The following is a 16,631-nucleotide window of genomic DNA, read 5'->3' on the forward strand; positions in this document are numbered from 1 at the left end:
CTCCTTTTCCCTCACACCTTAATTCTGGGCTGGTTTGGGAACCATCTGGACCATAAGTGAGAATTCCTGAGTTCCAAAGCCTAGAAAAGAGCTTTCAAGCTTCCATCCTCACCCTTTCAGAAGTCTGCCCTGAGACCACCATGTAAAGAAGCCCCACTAGCCTTCTGGAAGAGAAGTCATATGGAAGAACCAAGGTACCTTACCTTAGACCATCCCACCCCAATGACACACAGGCATAACTAAGGCAAGTCTAACAGGTAAACCGATCAGCTGAGCCCAACCCAAACTGTTAACCCCTGGAATTATGAGCAAATCAAAATGCTTGTTGTTTTGGCACTAAGTTTTGGAGACAGCATGTTTTGTAGTAATAGTTAACTGACAGACTGGGCCTTGAGATGTTGAAGACCTCAGCTATGGAATATGTAGTGCCTACTAAGGTATTAAGAAATTTTAAGTAAACTTTCAGAAAATATATTCTATAGAGAAAAATGAAACATCACTCAGAAAAAATAAGTGATCTAATTGTAAGTGCTTTCAGAAAAACCGGTTCAATTCCTCAAATTCTAAAAGGCAGCATGAGATTATAAAATCTACCCACGCTTACAACTTCTTTTGACAATCCCCAATGAGCCTCTAGCATTTTCCGGTGTCAGTGAGGAAGCTCATGAAGGCAATTCAGGCGTGGCCCTAACCAATCAGGCGTGAAAAGGGGAGTCTGCCAACCTAAGGCTTCCAGAAGCTCTGAGTTTGGTGGTAACTGTGCTACTGATTAACACAGTGCTCAAAATTCACACATGGTTTTCACATATATTTGTGAATTTAATCTCTGAATGTGCCTCAGGGAGTGGGGTGCAGCCCACTTTGAAGAGTGGGCTGTTTGAAGATTAAATTCACAAAAACATGTAAAAACTTAATGTGAATTTTGTCTGATAAGGAAATAAGGGTTCAGAACTGTCCAATGATTTGCCCAAGGTCACCAAAAAGTTGCAACTCTATTTCAGGGCCAGGGTTTCTCCTGTTACAATCTCAGTGCACTACCTAAATGATCACACCAGCCAAACAACCAGATGTTTAATGGTCCCACCAACAAGCAGTAAAGGTGGTAGGCAAGTAGAATATTGCCCTGAGACCAAAATCCTAAAATTTCACTGACATGGTGGTTTCCATAAGCACCTGGTTTTTCACAAAGCCCAAGCCTCCCAATTTAAGCTCTGGTAAATATTAACATATTTTGCCACTCAAAACAGAAATCATAAAAGAAGGAATACACCCCACTTTACTGAACAGCACACAGAGGACCTCAAGTCATCTTTTCTAAACAACCGGGATACTGACTGGCTGCTACACTGTTCTCTCAAAAGCTACAATGATAAATACAACTCAGCCTCAAACTAAATGGAACAAGACCACCCTGTTTGAAACAATTATTTTATTATTTCATAGATGTTAAAATGTAACTTCCATCACTTTTAGCTTTTTTCTGACCTCCCTTGATACTTCTAACATGAGCTTTTCTTTACTATACAATTTCTAAAGGAAAGCCAGAGGTGAGTTATGTCATAAATACAGAGACATAATGAATGACACTTCAGCCATTTAAGATTGATTTTCCTTGCCTCCATACTAAAATTGTGTTCTGGATGGCTGAGATAAAAATCTGATGTACAGATATAGGAATGCTGTCATATTTATTTCCACTGAATCACTTCACAGGTTAGTATTTTCATACAAAGGGTAATATTATTACACTATTTCCAAATTCTGAAGTGTGTCAAATCACTGCTTCTCCTTTTTATCATGGCCACAGCCATTAATGCCCTATTTCCAAGATTCCTGTCTACTTACAAACATTACTTCAGAAGCTGTTCTAATGTGAATAAAGTTCAAAACCTTTTCTGTTTCCTGTACTGCCAAAGAAACAGAAATAAATAACTTGCCTGTTCTATCCAAAAAGGTAAAACCAGCAAGTAGGAAACCCAAGTTGCTGACATATCTAATGTTTCTACGTATTTTCAACCATAATTCAAAATAACGATGCAGAGACTTGATTTCTTGATCAGAAATGAAACATACTCTCCTGCACTCTTCTGTTGTCATTTGGCTTGTTTTCATAATATAATCTGAATGCCTCTATTCTAAAAGACAGTCTTACATTGTTCTTTGCCTTTACTGAATAGGGATCAGAAACCTAAGGTCAGCTGGGTACAAAAGAAGATTTAGCAAACAGAGGTCCAATCTTTTGCAAGCTTAATATTTTAATGATCTTGATACAGCTAATCATTCACAGCATTTCTAATTTTAACATCAATAATAAAAATATAGTCACATGTCTTTCCCAAGAAACTGCAATTATAAAGCTTCATGTCAGATTAAAATACAATAAAGCTACAGTCAACAAGTTTTTAGAGTCCATATCCTAACAATCACAAAAAACATTTAAAAAAGATATCTGACTTCAAATGCCTGTGTTGTTAAAAACACGTTTAAAGGAACTCTCAGCATCTACATGAAATAACACATTTTCTCGCACTATGTGACAGCTCATTTAACTAGCTTTCCCACCATTACCAAATACTCCTTTAAGATGGTATGTTTTAAAACAGCATTTACATATATCAGTTGCTTCCCCTATAGCTGTTAGAATAGGTAAGAGGAACAGAAGGACTTTTCAAATCACAACAAACCCAAGCATGTGGAAGCAAAGACGAGCCCCGTTCCCAGGGTGCGGCCTCCCGCCGCCATGAGGCTCGATACTCACGTGGACAGCATGTCCAGTGGCAGTGTCAGGAGGGAGCTCACAGAGCCAGTAAACAAGCACTTGTAGATGCGGCCTGCCAAGAAAGGGCACGACACAGTCACAGCTCTCATCAAAACTCACACAGGCATTCGGTTAACTAGATTGACTTACTTGTGTTTACTGAATAAGCGTAGATGTTTGAAAAAAAGGGGGGGAGGAATCCAGAAAAGATCTCCAAAATTATAATACAGATAATTTTTTTTAACCTAGAATTCCAAAATTCATTGAGTCTGCTCATGAAAATGAAGTTTTGGGGGTACATGCTTTTTGAAATTAAAAGGACTTTTCAGTAGAGTACACGCTTCAATGCTATGAAGAGCAAACTAACAACCAATTCTTTAAAAACACAAATTCAAGGGTCTTCAAAAGGACAAAATCTTCAACCTGCCCACGAAGGGAAAATATGAAGTAAGGGCCAATATATAGCCATTCCCTATCCTCTTACCAGAATAGGCAGGAATAGATTTGGAAATGGGGCCCAAAAGTTGAGGTTTTCTTTCAAACCAGTACTTGTGTGTTAGTTGAAGCATCCTCTATAGCCTTGTACCAAAAATTTACAGTAACTTCAATGGCTGTTTTCAAATGTCAAGTCAAAATAGAAAGATAGGAAAAGGTTTTCCGTAATTCAATTTGCTTACATCTGTGTATAAAATATTCAGAGCAAGTATGTTTATAGCAAAGTAAAACTGACAGAAGGCCAATTGTCTGTAGATAAGAAAATAGATTCATAAATTAAAGGCCTCCTTACTAGTGTGCTTAAAAATAGGGCAGTTCAACACCTTCCTACATGAAGACAGTCATGGGTACATTGCTAACTTAAAGAAAGAAGTATGACATAGATTTTAATTGTGTGTGAGTGTATGTGTAAACAAGTCAGAACAGAAAGCAAGCTTGTTACCTGTTACTTAAATCCTCAAAGTCCTTACTTAACTTTTGATTATTTGATCTACTGATTTCAGAGAAGTGTGTTAGTTTTTCACTATCACTGTGAATGTTTTACATTCTAAGTCCTGTTTGCTGATGCATAAAAAGTGTTGTTTTCTTTTATTAATATGAAATAAAATGCTTTTCCTCATTTAAAGTGTTTCATCTTGAAGAACATCTGGCTGGTAGAATACTGCTCCTGTGTTTTGTCAGCTAACAAACCTCTCTAACAACAGCCCCGGCTGTTCTGTACTTCTTTCTCGTAGTGGGACACTTTCGTTTGTACACAGTTATCACAGCTACTGTGATCACTTTTACTCCTCTTTCTCTGTCCTCCCTTCTTGTCTTTCCTGTCCTTTGTTGGACTTCAAATTTTATTCGCTGTCTCCTATTCCTACTCCCTAGGGTAAAAACTCACCATCTTACTTCTATTCTCCGAGTGGTTACCTTTAAGTTCTGTTACTTTTTTATTAAGGTAAAATTCACATAAATCTTAGGTGTATCTGTGTGAATTTTTACATCACTATATATCCAAGTAACTGCCACCCAGATAAGATTCCCCACATTTCTAGCTCTCCAGAAGGCTCCTTCAAGCCGCTTCCCAGTCAGTATTGCCAGCACAAGGTAACCACTATTCTGCTATTACTGCAGATCAGCTTGCCTATTTTAAAACGTCACATAAATGCAGTCATACAGTTCATACTCTCGTGGCTGGCTTCTTTCTCTCAAGGAAGTGAAGCTCACCCATGTTACCCCACGTCAGAGAGCCAGCCCTTCCGTCATCACCGTGCGGAACCCCACCACAGGGGTGAGCGCGCAGCGTCCATTCTACTGCCACCTGGTTGGCTCCAGTTTTAGACTGCTGTCTGCAGAGCTGCAGTCATCACACTACTATATACAAGTGTCCTGTGAATATTCCTGTAATCAACATTCTCAGAAATAGAACTGCTGGGTCATAATGTATTTCAAATATTAACCACTGACATATAATGCCAAACAGCTTTCCAAGATGGTTACACAATATTTATATTCATCACTACTGATGAATACATGTTTCAGATGATCCACATCCTAATAAAAAGCATTTGGCACTGTCTTTTTTCCTAAACTTCAGCCATTCTGCTGATTCTGTAGAGTACCTTCTTGTGCCTTCCCCTGACGACTAATAATACTGAGCATCTTTTCATGTGCTTATTGGCTATTTAATCTTCTTTCCAGAAACACCTGTTCACATCTGCTGTCCACGTTTTAATTGGCTTGTCTGCCTTTCTCTTTCTCTTAGATTTAATACTTCTTTTATTAAATATCCTTGCATATATCCTGGGTACAAGTCCTTTGTTAGATATGTGAACTGCAGATACCTTCTCTCACTCTGTAGCTTGCCTTTCTCTCTTAAGGGTATCTGAGCATGAATGAAAAACCTTAACTTTAATTAAGTCAAATTTCTCATTCTTTTACGGTTGTTCTAACATATTATCTTTTAGAAATTTTTTAATTTTAATGTTCACAATCAGACTTATGATCTATCTAAAATTCACTTGGGTCAGGTGGGAGGTGATGGTGTGGTTCGTTTTTCTCCATATGCCCAACCGGCTGATGCTATACTGTTTACTGAAATGACCATCTTTCCTCCCCTGAACAGTGGTGGCACCTCTACTCTTAATCACCTTTGCTAGTTCTGGACTCCTACTTAGCTATGCCTGTATTTTTAATGTATATTTGCACTGTATTTTCTTGTTTTGTCTAAAGCATCTATAATTTCCCCACAAGAAAGACAAACAATCTAAAAAGCTCTCATTTCTATCCTCCCCTCACAAGGTTCTTTCATGTGCAGATCACCTAGAATTTTAGTTTCAGACTGACACCTAAAAAACTGTAGAGCATGCATGCTCAGTCATGTCCAACTCTTTGCAACCCCATGGACTGTAGCCAGCAGGCTCCTCCGTCCATGGAATTTTTGAGGCAGGAATACTGGAGTGGGCAGCCATTTCCTACTCCAATTATTGTATATTAACAACAATTATAATTTAGCTGTAAGTAGTACCTGTTTTTCTTTGTAAATCACACCTTTCTCTTTGATTCCTTGCTCTCTTTAGTAAAATGTTTTCAAACACTATTTCATAAATCATTTGAAGTAGTAAACTTTCCAACACCTTGCCTCTATTGAAAAGTCTGCATTTGTCCTTCTATCTGAGAATAATTTATGTGTATAAGATTTTAGGTTCAAAGGTTTTGTCAAATTTTGAAGCTTCAGCTGTCTTCTAACATTCAGCCAGCCTGACTCTCATTACTTTGTAGGATAATCTGAAAGCTTAATATCTATACACTACCCTATTCAGCACTGGAAAACTTTAGAATGTGCCTCGCTTTGCCTTTTTCCCTTATCAGAGTCAGCTCGCTCTCTTTCACCTTCTGGTATTAGTTACTAGTCAGATACTGAAACAACTGGATGTGGCCTCCATCTCTCAATTTTTTCCCTCATACTTACAACTTCTTGTCTCTGAGTCACATCCTAGTGAACTCCTTTGCTCAATCTTCTAGCTCACTAATTCATTCTTCATGTGAATAGTACCTATTCTGCTAGTCTCATAAAATTTTCATAACTCATCAAGCTTATTTAAGAAGATATGAGGATATTAATCACACTTACGTAAAAATTTTGTTTGCATTTAACTCTAAAGAATCCTACCTACATACTCTGGCACACATACTACTGAATCCTCTCCATGTCTTTAAGAACACAAAGAACCTAGAGAGAATCAACTATGAGTTAGTATACCAATTTCTCAGAGGTACTCCTATAGCTAAAAAATACACTTCCCAATTCTTCAGGACCATTGGGGATGTGTTTTTTAAAGGGGGATTTTTAAAAAAATCTCAAAAGAATACATCTTTTGCCATCTTTGAAAGCTCTAATAAGCTTCAAACTTCTGATAAACTTCAGTAAAATTCAATTTCCTTTCAATTATGCTTTGATTTTGCTTTTTCAATTCTCTCATGAACTTTCATTATTAGCCTCTGTATGCTGTGTTTCTTTCCCACATTCATTTAAGAAGCTCAGTTGTTAAAAAATGTTTTTTCATTCAGGTAAATAACATGTTCCAAATGAGGCTTTCCTAATATACAACATTATAATATCTAATAAACATCATTGACCAAAAATACTTTATAATATTAAGCAGTTGTGTAATATTCAAACAACTCCAGCCACAGGGAAATGAATACTCACATGCTGTAAGAGGAACAACTCCCAACCATGCAAAGGCCACAAGTGTATAATGAAACCAATATCGTATTGCAGTGCCAATACTTGTAACCAGTCCAGCAAATATGTCCTGGATTGGAAGCCGCGAAGGCATATCTGGGGAATAAACTGTAACGGGTGGAAAGGAAAAAGTTCACACAACTTCATGAAGATTCAAAAATAGGTTACTGTGTAGGCATATAGAACTATCTAACTGTCGACCTTTGCATTGCGCTTAAGTATTTTGTCCTATATGAAAAATAATTCAAATAGTAATACTACATTTACCCAGAAGTCATTTCTGAGAGCAAATCACATAAATATAAAAGCCAACAAAATAGGCCTCTGAGCAGGAAAAAAGATTCAAGAGATGTACACACCCCCTCACTCAAGAGCCAGGAACTTTATGCAAGGCTAACTCACACACATTTCAGCACTCAAACAATATAACCAACTAGTTTCCAGAATTATCAAAGATCACATAAAGCATACAGGAGCAAAAGGTGAAGCTGACAGAGGTCCTCAAGAAAGAACCCTCCCCCAATACTAGCCTCAGCAGCAGCACTCACAGTACACAAGAATCTGCAACAGAAGTACTTCCTACGGGAGCAAACAGCCTGCTGAGGTCTGTTAGCCACTCCCCGCTCCCATTTTGGCACAATCAACATTCAAATGGTAAACTGTTATGATTTTAATAATATAAACTAATTACATAAAAACAAAGTAAAATTAACACTAATTTACAGAATTTACACTCAGCAGTTCAAGATGCTTAAAACAAACACGAAAGCATAAAAAGCTTTGGGGGAGGGTGCAAAAGAGGAAGAAGAGCAATGTACTAGAATCCCAGAATGAAAACAGGCTTCAAATTCTTGATACCTTGCCAGTATGAATATCTACTTATTTATAAGGTAACATAATATTAAGTATAAATCAACAGAAAAAGGACTTATAAAATATAATTGGAATTCTAAAGATCTACAAAATATTTACCACACGCTTACAAAACACTGAGCTTAAAAAGTCCTGTTTTTAAAAAGTGAATTAAATATTTGTCGTAATTATTACAACCAACACAATTTTAACTCAAAAAAAATCCCAAATTTTAATAGGGATGGGATATTTGACAAATTTAAGACATCATTAGTTACTCACTTTTCTGGGTAAATAATGGTATTATAGCTGTATTTTTTTTTTTTTTAAAGAACCCTTGTCTTGGAGGTACATGCTAAAATATGTACAAAGAAATCCTAAATAGGATTTTCTGTAATAAGGGTGGAGACGTGGGAACAAGAGCACAGGGAACCACCAGAGAAGCCCAGGTGCAACCGAGAGGCCCTCAGGAAACTGCCTGCAGGGGACGGACCCTCACAAACCCCTGAGCGACTCTGGAAAAGCCCGCAGCCCACAGAGCCCAGCCAAGCCTTCAGATGACACCAGGGCTCCAGCTGACAGACTGACTACAAGTGTGTGAGAGATGCTGAGCCAGAGACACCCAGCAAAGGTGGGTCCAGATTCCAGATCCACAGAATCTATGAAACAGTAAATGTTTGCTGTTAAAGAGCACAGGGGACGACATGTAAGGGCTATGGGTTGAAAATGGATGCAACTGAGTGATGGATACACATAGGTTCATTATACCTTTGTATGTGTTTGAACTCATCTAAAATATAAAAAAGAAAGAAAAAAATATCTCGCAAATTAAATCACACATGCGTGTGTTAAAAGTTAACATGTAGTTTTAAAAAATGCTTTCCAAAATGCTATAGCAATACTTTCTATTACTATCAAAAACAAATCGAACATAGTTGCTTTAAAACTGTTTAAACACCTTTATGTAGCCAGTTATAACCTAGAAATGCAGTGAAAACTTCTGAAGAACTTACTTGGTGTGAAAGCAAATCTGTGCTTGCATAATTCACAGTATTCTTTTCGACTGTGTTTCAGCCACTGAACTAAGCTGCAATTACAAACATATTCATAAGTATAGTATTTATGACAACGAAATTTTAAGGTTTCACTGAAAACTAATATTGCTTTACTAAAGTTTTACATATCACAGAACTTTTACATTTTAAATTGAGTATCTTTAATTTTTTTATCACTGATGCCCTTGAAGAGTACAGAATTATAACAAATAAAGATTAAAAAACATGTGTTTCTACTATTAAAAAGCAGCTTAGATTAAACTGAACAATTAATTAATGTAAACTGTAATCTCCTCAAAGATAACTGAATATAAAAAGAATCTCCCAGCATCAGCATCAGTTCTAACACTGGTCTGCTAACACTGCTGCCTGGTGGCCAGGCCTGTCGCTAATCAGCGGCAATGCCACCGAGAACGTAACCTTTCTCTGCTTCAGTTTCCTCATGTGAGTAACAGTAGTACTCCACCTCGAAGTTCTGTTGTAAGGATTAAATGAGCTAAAACGTATAGAAGCACTGAGTATTCCGACACAAAGCATTTCCTCAATGTAAGCTATAACCATCCTAAGCAAAAGCAGAAAACCATAACACTCCCCATGAACATATAAGCTCTCCACGGTAGAAACAAACAAATGGGCAAAAGACAATATACCAAAATGACATGGCATGGTAATAAGGAATATGGATAATCTCCAAACACAGTAAAAAAAATTTTAAATATCTAGTTACAGAAAAAGTCATTGAAACAGTTCCCCTTATTTATACAGATGACAAGTGAAGCTCAGGCAAAAATTTTCCCGAAGGACGACTCACCATTCTTGATGGATAAACTTAATGCTGCCAGTACATACACAAGGGTGATAAAGAGGCTTCTCAGGTGTTCCTTCTGACCGACACACTCTACATATGTCTATTAATGAGAAAAGAAAAATGGAATTATTTTGGTTGTAACTTATAAAAAATTAATAGACCACCAAAAGCTAAAATATTGCTTGTCAAAGTAAGACTCTGTCACTACATAAAACACCAATCAACATCATGAAGAACTAAAAAGGGTGATCAAGATGATAACCAAATATATCTGAAACTTAAAATCCCTATCATATAAAAAGGTCAATTGTTCCTCTGTATGAGAGTTCTGTAAATAAATAAAAATTGAAAATGACAAAAACAGCGGTTTTCTTTAAAACTGCATGGTGCTTAGTCGTTCAGTCATGCCACCTCTTTACGACCCAACAGACTACAGCCCTCCAGGCTTCTCTGTCCATGGAATTCTCCAGGCAAGAATACTGGAGTATGTTGCCACGCCCTTCTCCAGGGGATCTTACTCACTCCAGGATCGAACCCAGGTCTCCTGCACTGCAGGCGGATTCTTTACTGTCTGAGCCACCAGGGAAGCTCTAAAACTGCACACTCTCATAACTAACAGACTATAGATAGAAATAAGCAAAAATCAATCACCATTCCTCTGCCAACAATTTAAAGTTCTAAGTCCAGTCCTAAGTTTAAACTTCAGAAAAACGTATCTCAGGACTTATAGAAACAGCAGTGAGCGACCCTGGGGACAACCCTCAACTAGAGGGAGACACTGTAACAGACACACACACACAATCAGGGCGTGGAGGGGGCCCCCCCAAGACCACGAAGGCCAGAGAGAAACAAGTCAGAGGCTGCCTTAAGCAGAAACTACAGGAGCACAGGGCTACGGGTCTGCAGCCAGAGGGCAGCAGCTCCTCCTCACGCTCCTGCCCTAAGTGGGTCTAAAGGTCAGTCTGCCTGGCGTGGCGGGTGACATGCAGAGGACTGAAAGCATGCCATCAAGCTCGCTCGTTCATTAATGTGGTCCTTCCGCAGGACCACCTACCAAAACCTGGTAGTGACTTTCAGTTAGAACGGCTTCTCAGCGAACCACCAAGGCCAGATACCAACCCCAAGGTGGGAAAGTGAGGGGCAACAGGCAGTGTGGACACGGGGCAGGGATGTGACGCAAGCTTCTCATCTACTCTTACAGTGAGCTCCTCACTAACGAGTAACAGCTGCAACCCAGAGCCTCTCTCTGACGGATTTAATAATGAGCCTCCAGCACCCATCCGACCGGAAGCACACACGCTGAGCAGTGTGGTACGGTTCCGGCCACTTAAGAGCATCACAGAACTATGACTGCTCAATCTTGGGCGGCTAAGCAATATTTGTCAAAGTTAAGGCTATCAAGCGCTCAGGGTAACCTATGGTTAGCACACTAGTCTCTCTGTTATCTATAAACCAGACAAATCACTCCAGCAACACAGAAACTCACAACTCACCACCACCCAGGAAAAATCTACCAAAATTGTCAATCCTGGTTGCCATGGAGTCGCTGTAGAGTTATCTGAATTGTATCAAATTAAGCATAGATTGCACTACTGCATCTTTAAATTCTGTAGAACCAGACACTGCAGCTACCATCATCGGAAGGACTTTGCTTTCTGTAAGCTACCGGCACATTACCGGAAATAACTCTGGCAGTCGGCATCGTTTATGGAGAGAACATGGGATCAGAATCTCTTTAAACCTCCCTTTTTCACCTTCATCCTTGATTAATAAAAACATCCATGGCAACAGCATTCACTCCGGTCCGTTTTGCATCGATCTAAGACTTTGAGCTCCAGCAGTGCAGTAGGAACGTCCCAGCCTTCGTGTCTAATCGGCCGCCGCAAAGTTCCAACACAAAACAGAACCACAGTCCCGTGCCATGATTTCCAGCGGCAGTGGGCAGGCAGCTCCCTCACTTCAGCCCAGGGAAACTAGCCTAGGAGCCAGGAGGGCGAGGAGAAGCAGGACATGGGGATAGGGGCAGAGGCTCCCCATCCGTCAACCCATGCGGTAGATCACACAGTATTTTAACTGCACCGAACTCAACACCCTTCCATTGAAGCTTGAGATTACCTCGGCTGCTTCCCTCATGGGTCAGTCGGTAAACAATCTGCCTGCAATGCAAAAGACCCAGGTTCAATTCCTGGGTCGCAAAGACCCCCTAGAGAAGAAATGACAGTCCACTCCAGTATTCTTGCCTGGAGAATCCCAGGGACAGAGCAGCCTGGTACAGTCCACAGGGTCACAAGAGTCAGACACGACTTAGCAACTAAACCACCATCACCTTGGCTGCAGGTACTAGACTTGCCATACAATGGATCCGCCTGAAAGGATTTTAAGTGGACTCATTCCAACTACCAGATCTCCAGAGACCAGTGCTGTTTTTCATCACTGCCTCCCCACCCTTGGGTCACAAGTAACAAGTCTGCTACCCCTTGGATGGGGTAGTCCATTACCAGGCTTCCTCTATGGAGCCAAATCTGGGTCCCCCATCACCCAATTCCCAGTAGCCCAGGTCGCCACAACTTAACAGGGCCACAGGACATGCACTCCTGGTGACCTAGAATCATGAGAGCTGAGTTGTGGATGCCCACGGGCATGGATGAGTTCTAGAATGACCACGGTTCTGCAGGTAGGAGCCAAACCTGCCCTCAAAGTCATTCACTATGTCGGGGTACCAGCCAGAAGTGCCTAGACCTCTGTGGATTAACTTTAGAGACAGGCGTATGCCACTGCGGGATCCCCCACTTATGGGGAGTTTGAGTTCAACTGTGGGCGGGCAGGTGCAGTCACAGGGCAAGTGGTTCCACCTCTTCCTGTCTCCCCACCAGCTCTCAAGCGGCCCCGGGGGCAGGAAGTAGGGTGCAGCAGAGACAGCGTGGCAGGCAGGACACAGGGCAGAGGGAAGCGGCGCAGAAACATGGTGACTGGCAGCCGGCAGTTATGCGGCGAAGGACTGGGGTTGAGCCAGGGAGAGCCTTTGTTGGCACACTCGGCCAGCGGGACGCAGGGATGTAACACGCGGACCACCACCAAGGAGCGGGCAGACAGCTGACGGCCAGCCTGGCTCCTCTTAGATATGCACACTGAGGCTCCTGGGGCTCCGGACGCGGAGACTGCGGGCTGCGCCCATCCGCCCGGGCACCACAGTTCCCCACACCCCACAGGACGGCCCAAGGGGCAGGCGGGGCTGGAGTTGAGCACGACTGGGAAGACCGGATCTCCATTAGATCCAGACACTGATTTTCAGAGATTCCACCCTTCTAAAGGACAAACCAAGGAACACAAAACTAAGCAAGCACAACAAATCTAAATCAAGCCCCAGAGCTCTGCTCAACAGTCTACAGTACAGAACTGGGACTCACTGGGGCCCTGCAAGGTCAAAACTATCTCCGCTCTAACACTACGAGTCTTCTCTCACTGCCTTGCCAGTGCACAGTGGCGGTTTCCAGAGGCTACAGGACACAACTGCTTGAGTGCAGCTGTTTCCCACTAAACCAAACATTTAAAACATATGCAAATATAAAACAAATCCACTCTTCTCACCAATGTTCTGGCTTTGGAATATATGGTTATTTTCAAGAAAAAAAATGTATATTAACACATAATGGGAGTTTTAAGTGAATAAAAATTTGTAAATGTTTTTATTTTCTTATATGGCAAATAAAAGTTCTTCTGAGTCTTTCAGAAGCGTTTACAGGGATCCTGAGACCAAAAATGTTTGAGAACCACTGCCCAATATAATTTTTTTTCCCACAGTAAAATTGACAGTAACTATGGCTCTCTCAAAATACACACGTACACAATATTACACGTATACAATATTATCATTATTTTATCAGGGACTTCACAAGCTCCACTGATTATATAAAAGGAAAGAGAAGGGAACATTTAGGCTTCTAAATCAATCTTGTTTTAGAATCATGGAACTCTTTTACATAATAATAAAAGTGGGAATCAAACAGTCAAAGTAGAAAATAAGCCAAAAACAAATGAACCTGTGTATATCAAGCTTAATCACAGAAAATAATTATTTTAGAGAATTTATAACATGATCATACATCCCTAGTAGGCTATATCCAAAGACAAAAGGGACTACAGAGATATCCTAAAGAGAATTAATTAATCATCATGTTAATAGCAATAATATTGACAGGCATTTTTATTTAATTATTTATTTTTTGGCTGCACCAAACAGCATGTGGGATCTTAGTCCCCCAACCAGGGATAGAACTTGTGCACCCTGCAGAGGAAGTGTTGAGTCTTAATCACTGGGCTGCCAGGGAAGCCCCTTGACAGGCCTTTTAAAACTTGGGAGGATAAAGACAGTAGGCAGAATGATATTGGTATTATGGTTGGTTTTTTTAATAAGTTATTATCTCTTAGAATACATAAGCATTTACTGATGAAAAGATATCATATTTGGGATTTCCTTTAAAACAATCCAGTAGAAGTGTGGGGAAGCAAGAGGGAAAGAGTTGAGAGAAAACGATTGTCAGCCATGCTTGTATCTGTTGAATCTAGATGCTGGCAGCATGAAGGCTTGCTACATTATTTGTGAGAGTTTGAAATTTATATAAAACTTTATAGACAATAACTGCTGCCGTAAACTTTTAAACTATATAAATCAAAGATTAAACACACAATTTGGAAATATCATAGCTGAATTTTTATTTTACTAAACACTACCAAGTCCAATTTTATCATGAAGTTCTCTAGTAGGAGGACTTAGCATGTGGTTTATTTAATATACACACACAAACGTGAAAACTTTTGTTAGCAATTTTCCTATTTTAGTGATTATGTTTTTAAAAATGTGTTAAGGGATTTCCCTGGTAGTCCAGTGGTTATGATTTGGAGCTCCTAATGCAGGGGACATGGATTCAATTCCCGGTCAGGAAACTAGAATTTCACATGCCACATGGCAAGGCCAAAAAAAATGTGTTCAAACTTTCACTGTCTATATCCTCATCAGGGAAAGAAAGCAGAATAAGATCTAAGCAATATGTCTCAACATTCCTAAAGGTCTATTTCTATGACATCAACAATCCAAATCTAATTTAAAACCATTTAATCTAAATGACTCTAAAAAGAATTTGATCCAAGAAACAATGTCACAAATCTCTTCTGTAGTATTGATTCTTTGTCTTTTCCCACATGATAAAGTTGTGACTAAATGAGTTTTGTTGAAGTGTACTTTCTGTATAAATATTTCCCTAAATGGAAAGGCAAAGACTGTTTCTCTGAATCAACCAGAATGGTGATAAGCCTTAGCTATAAAACACTTTAAGGCAAACACTGACTGTTTAGTAGGCCCTGAACCACACACCTGATTAGGTGTGGCTTATCCCCTTTATCAAGGAACTGGAGGCCAAGAAAAGCTGCCTAAGAGCTAGGCTGCCCTGGTCTATATCCTCAACTAAGTTTCCTTCGCTAGTCTGCGCGCATGGAGTAGAAGGCACGGAAGCTTCTTCCCTGCCAATCCATAGTCCAGCAGAAAAACCTGAAACAAAGCATAAATGTATAAAGGTCATGGCTGAACATTTATTCTGGAAGAGTAGGTAAGAGCTATTAACAGTTGCTACTTTGTAGGGATCACAGTTGGGGAAAGAAGTTCTTTCCTTAATTTACATGGGTATACTGCCTATAGTCTAGCTGTACCTCAGTATCCGTGGATGGATTGCTTTCAGGAACCCCATGTACAGCAAAACTCCAGGGCACTCAAGTCCCAAAGTCGGCCTCCACATCCGCAGGTTCTGTCTGCATCCACGGATTCAAGCAAAGGCACGCGAAAATTTTTATCTGCAGTTGGTTGAATTTACAGACATGAAACCCACGAATGGGGATGAGGGGCAACACTATATCATTACTGGAAGAAATCTGCATAAAAGTGGACCCAAGTAGTTCAAACCAGTGTTGTTCCAGAATCAACTGCATATATTTGTGTATGTGTCCATATATAATGGACATGAGCAAACTCCAGAAGACAGGGAAAGACAGGGAAGCCTGGCGTGCTGGAGTCCATGGGGTCACAAAGAGTTGGATACAACTTAGCAACTGAACAGCAACAACACAAAATGATGTTGAGTGATAAAGAACCCCAGACACAAAGAGTTAGTTACTTCCACATGTAAAAAAATACAAAAATGTGAAAAACAGTTATCACTAGAAAATCAAGATAAAGTTTCCTCCTAGAGAAAGATAGCAGTAAAGACTAGAAAAGAATGGAAAGTTCTAGATCAAGATAAAATAGTCTTCTCCCTATTCCTCCTGCCAAGGACAGCTAAAAACACAAGATATTATACACGAAACACACATAAGAAGACTGAAGAGCGAAGCAAAGGCAGGCCAGCAAGAGGAGCTGGGGCCCCGGGAACCACACACACACAGCAGCGAGTTCTCTCGGTCTGGTTTTGCCCTAAGCAGCCTGGACTAGTCAGCTCTTCGCATCAGGTGGCCAAAGTATTGGAGTTTCAGCCTCAGCATCAGTCCTTCCAATGAATACTCAGAACTGATTTCCTTTAGGATGGACTGGTTGGATCTCATTAGAAAAGGCCCTGATGCTGAAAAAGATTGAGGACGGGAAGAGAAGGGGATGACAGAGGATGAGATGGTTGGATGGCATCACCGACTTGATGGACATGAGCTTGAGTAAGCTCTGGGAGTTGGTGATGGACAGGGAGGCCTGGCATGCTGCAGTCCACGGGGTCGCAAAGAATCAGACATGATTCAGTGACTGAACTGAACTGAGCCTGAACTAGAGACTAAGGTGGAGAAGCTGGCAACCTAGAAACAATAATGAGAGCAGACCAAAAAAATTCCCCACGAAAACCTGCTCCCTCTAGCCAAAGGGCCAGAAAAGCGGCAACTCAGTAAGCCAGAAAACTT

The 16,631-nt window shown here is 40.3% G+C and overlaps 1 protein-coding gene across 1 annotated transcript in view; it reads right to left on the bottom strand.

The window, feature by feature from the left end:
• Positions 1-16,631, bottom strand: part of MARCHF6 (membrane associated ring-CH-type finger 6) — an 82,533-nt gene that overhangs the window by 50,608 nt on the left and 15,294 nt on the right. Inside the window, exons 2-5 of the mRNA XM_043887936.1 lie at positions 9,705-9,801; positions 8,852-8,925; positions 6,951-7,094; positions 2,759-2,831 (exon numbers count right to left, since the gene is read on the bottom strand). Of these exons, the coding sequence (XP_043743871.1) occupies positions 2,759-2,831; positions 6,951-7,094; positions 8,852-8,925; positions 9,705-9,801 (388 nt within the window). The remainder of the gene's footprint in view (positions 1-2,758; positions 2,832-6,950; positions 7,095-8,851; positions 8,926-9,704; positions 9,802-16,631) is intronic.

Source organism: Cervus elaphus, chromosome 25 (genome assembly GCF_910594005.1).
Source record: "Cervus elaphus chromosome 25, mCerEla1.1, whole genome shotgun sequence".
NCBI classification, from domain to species: Eukaryota; Metazoa; Chordata; class Mammalia; order Artiodactyla; family Cervidae; genus Cervus; species Cervus elaphus.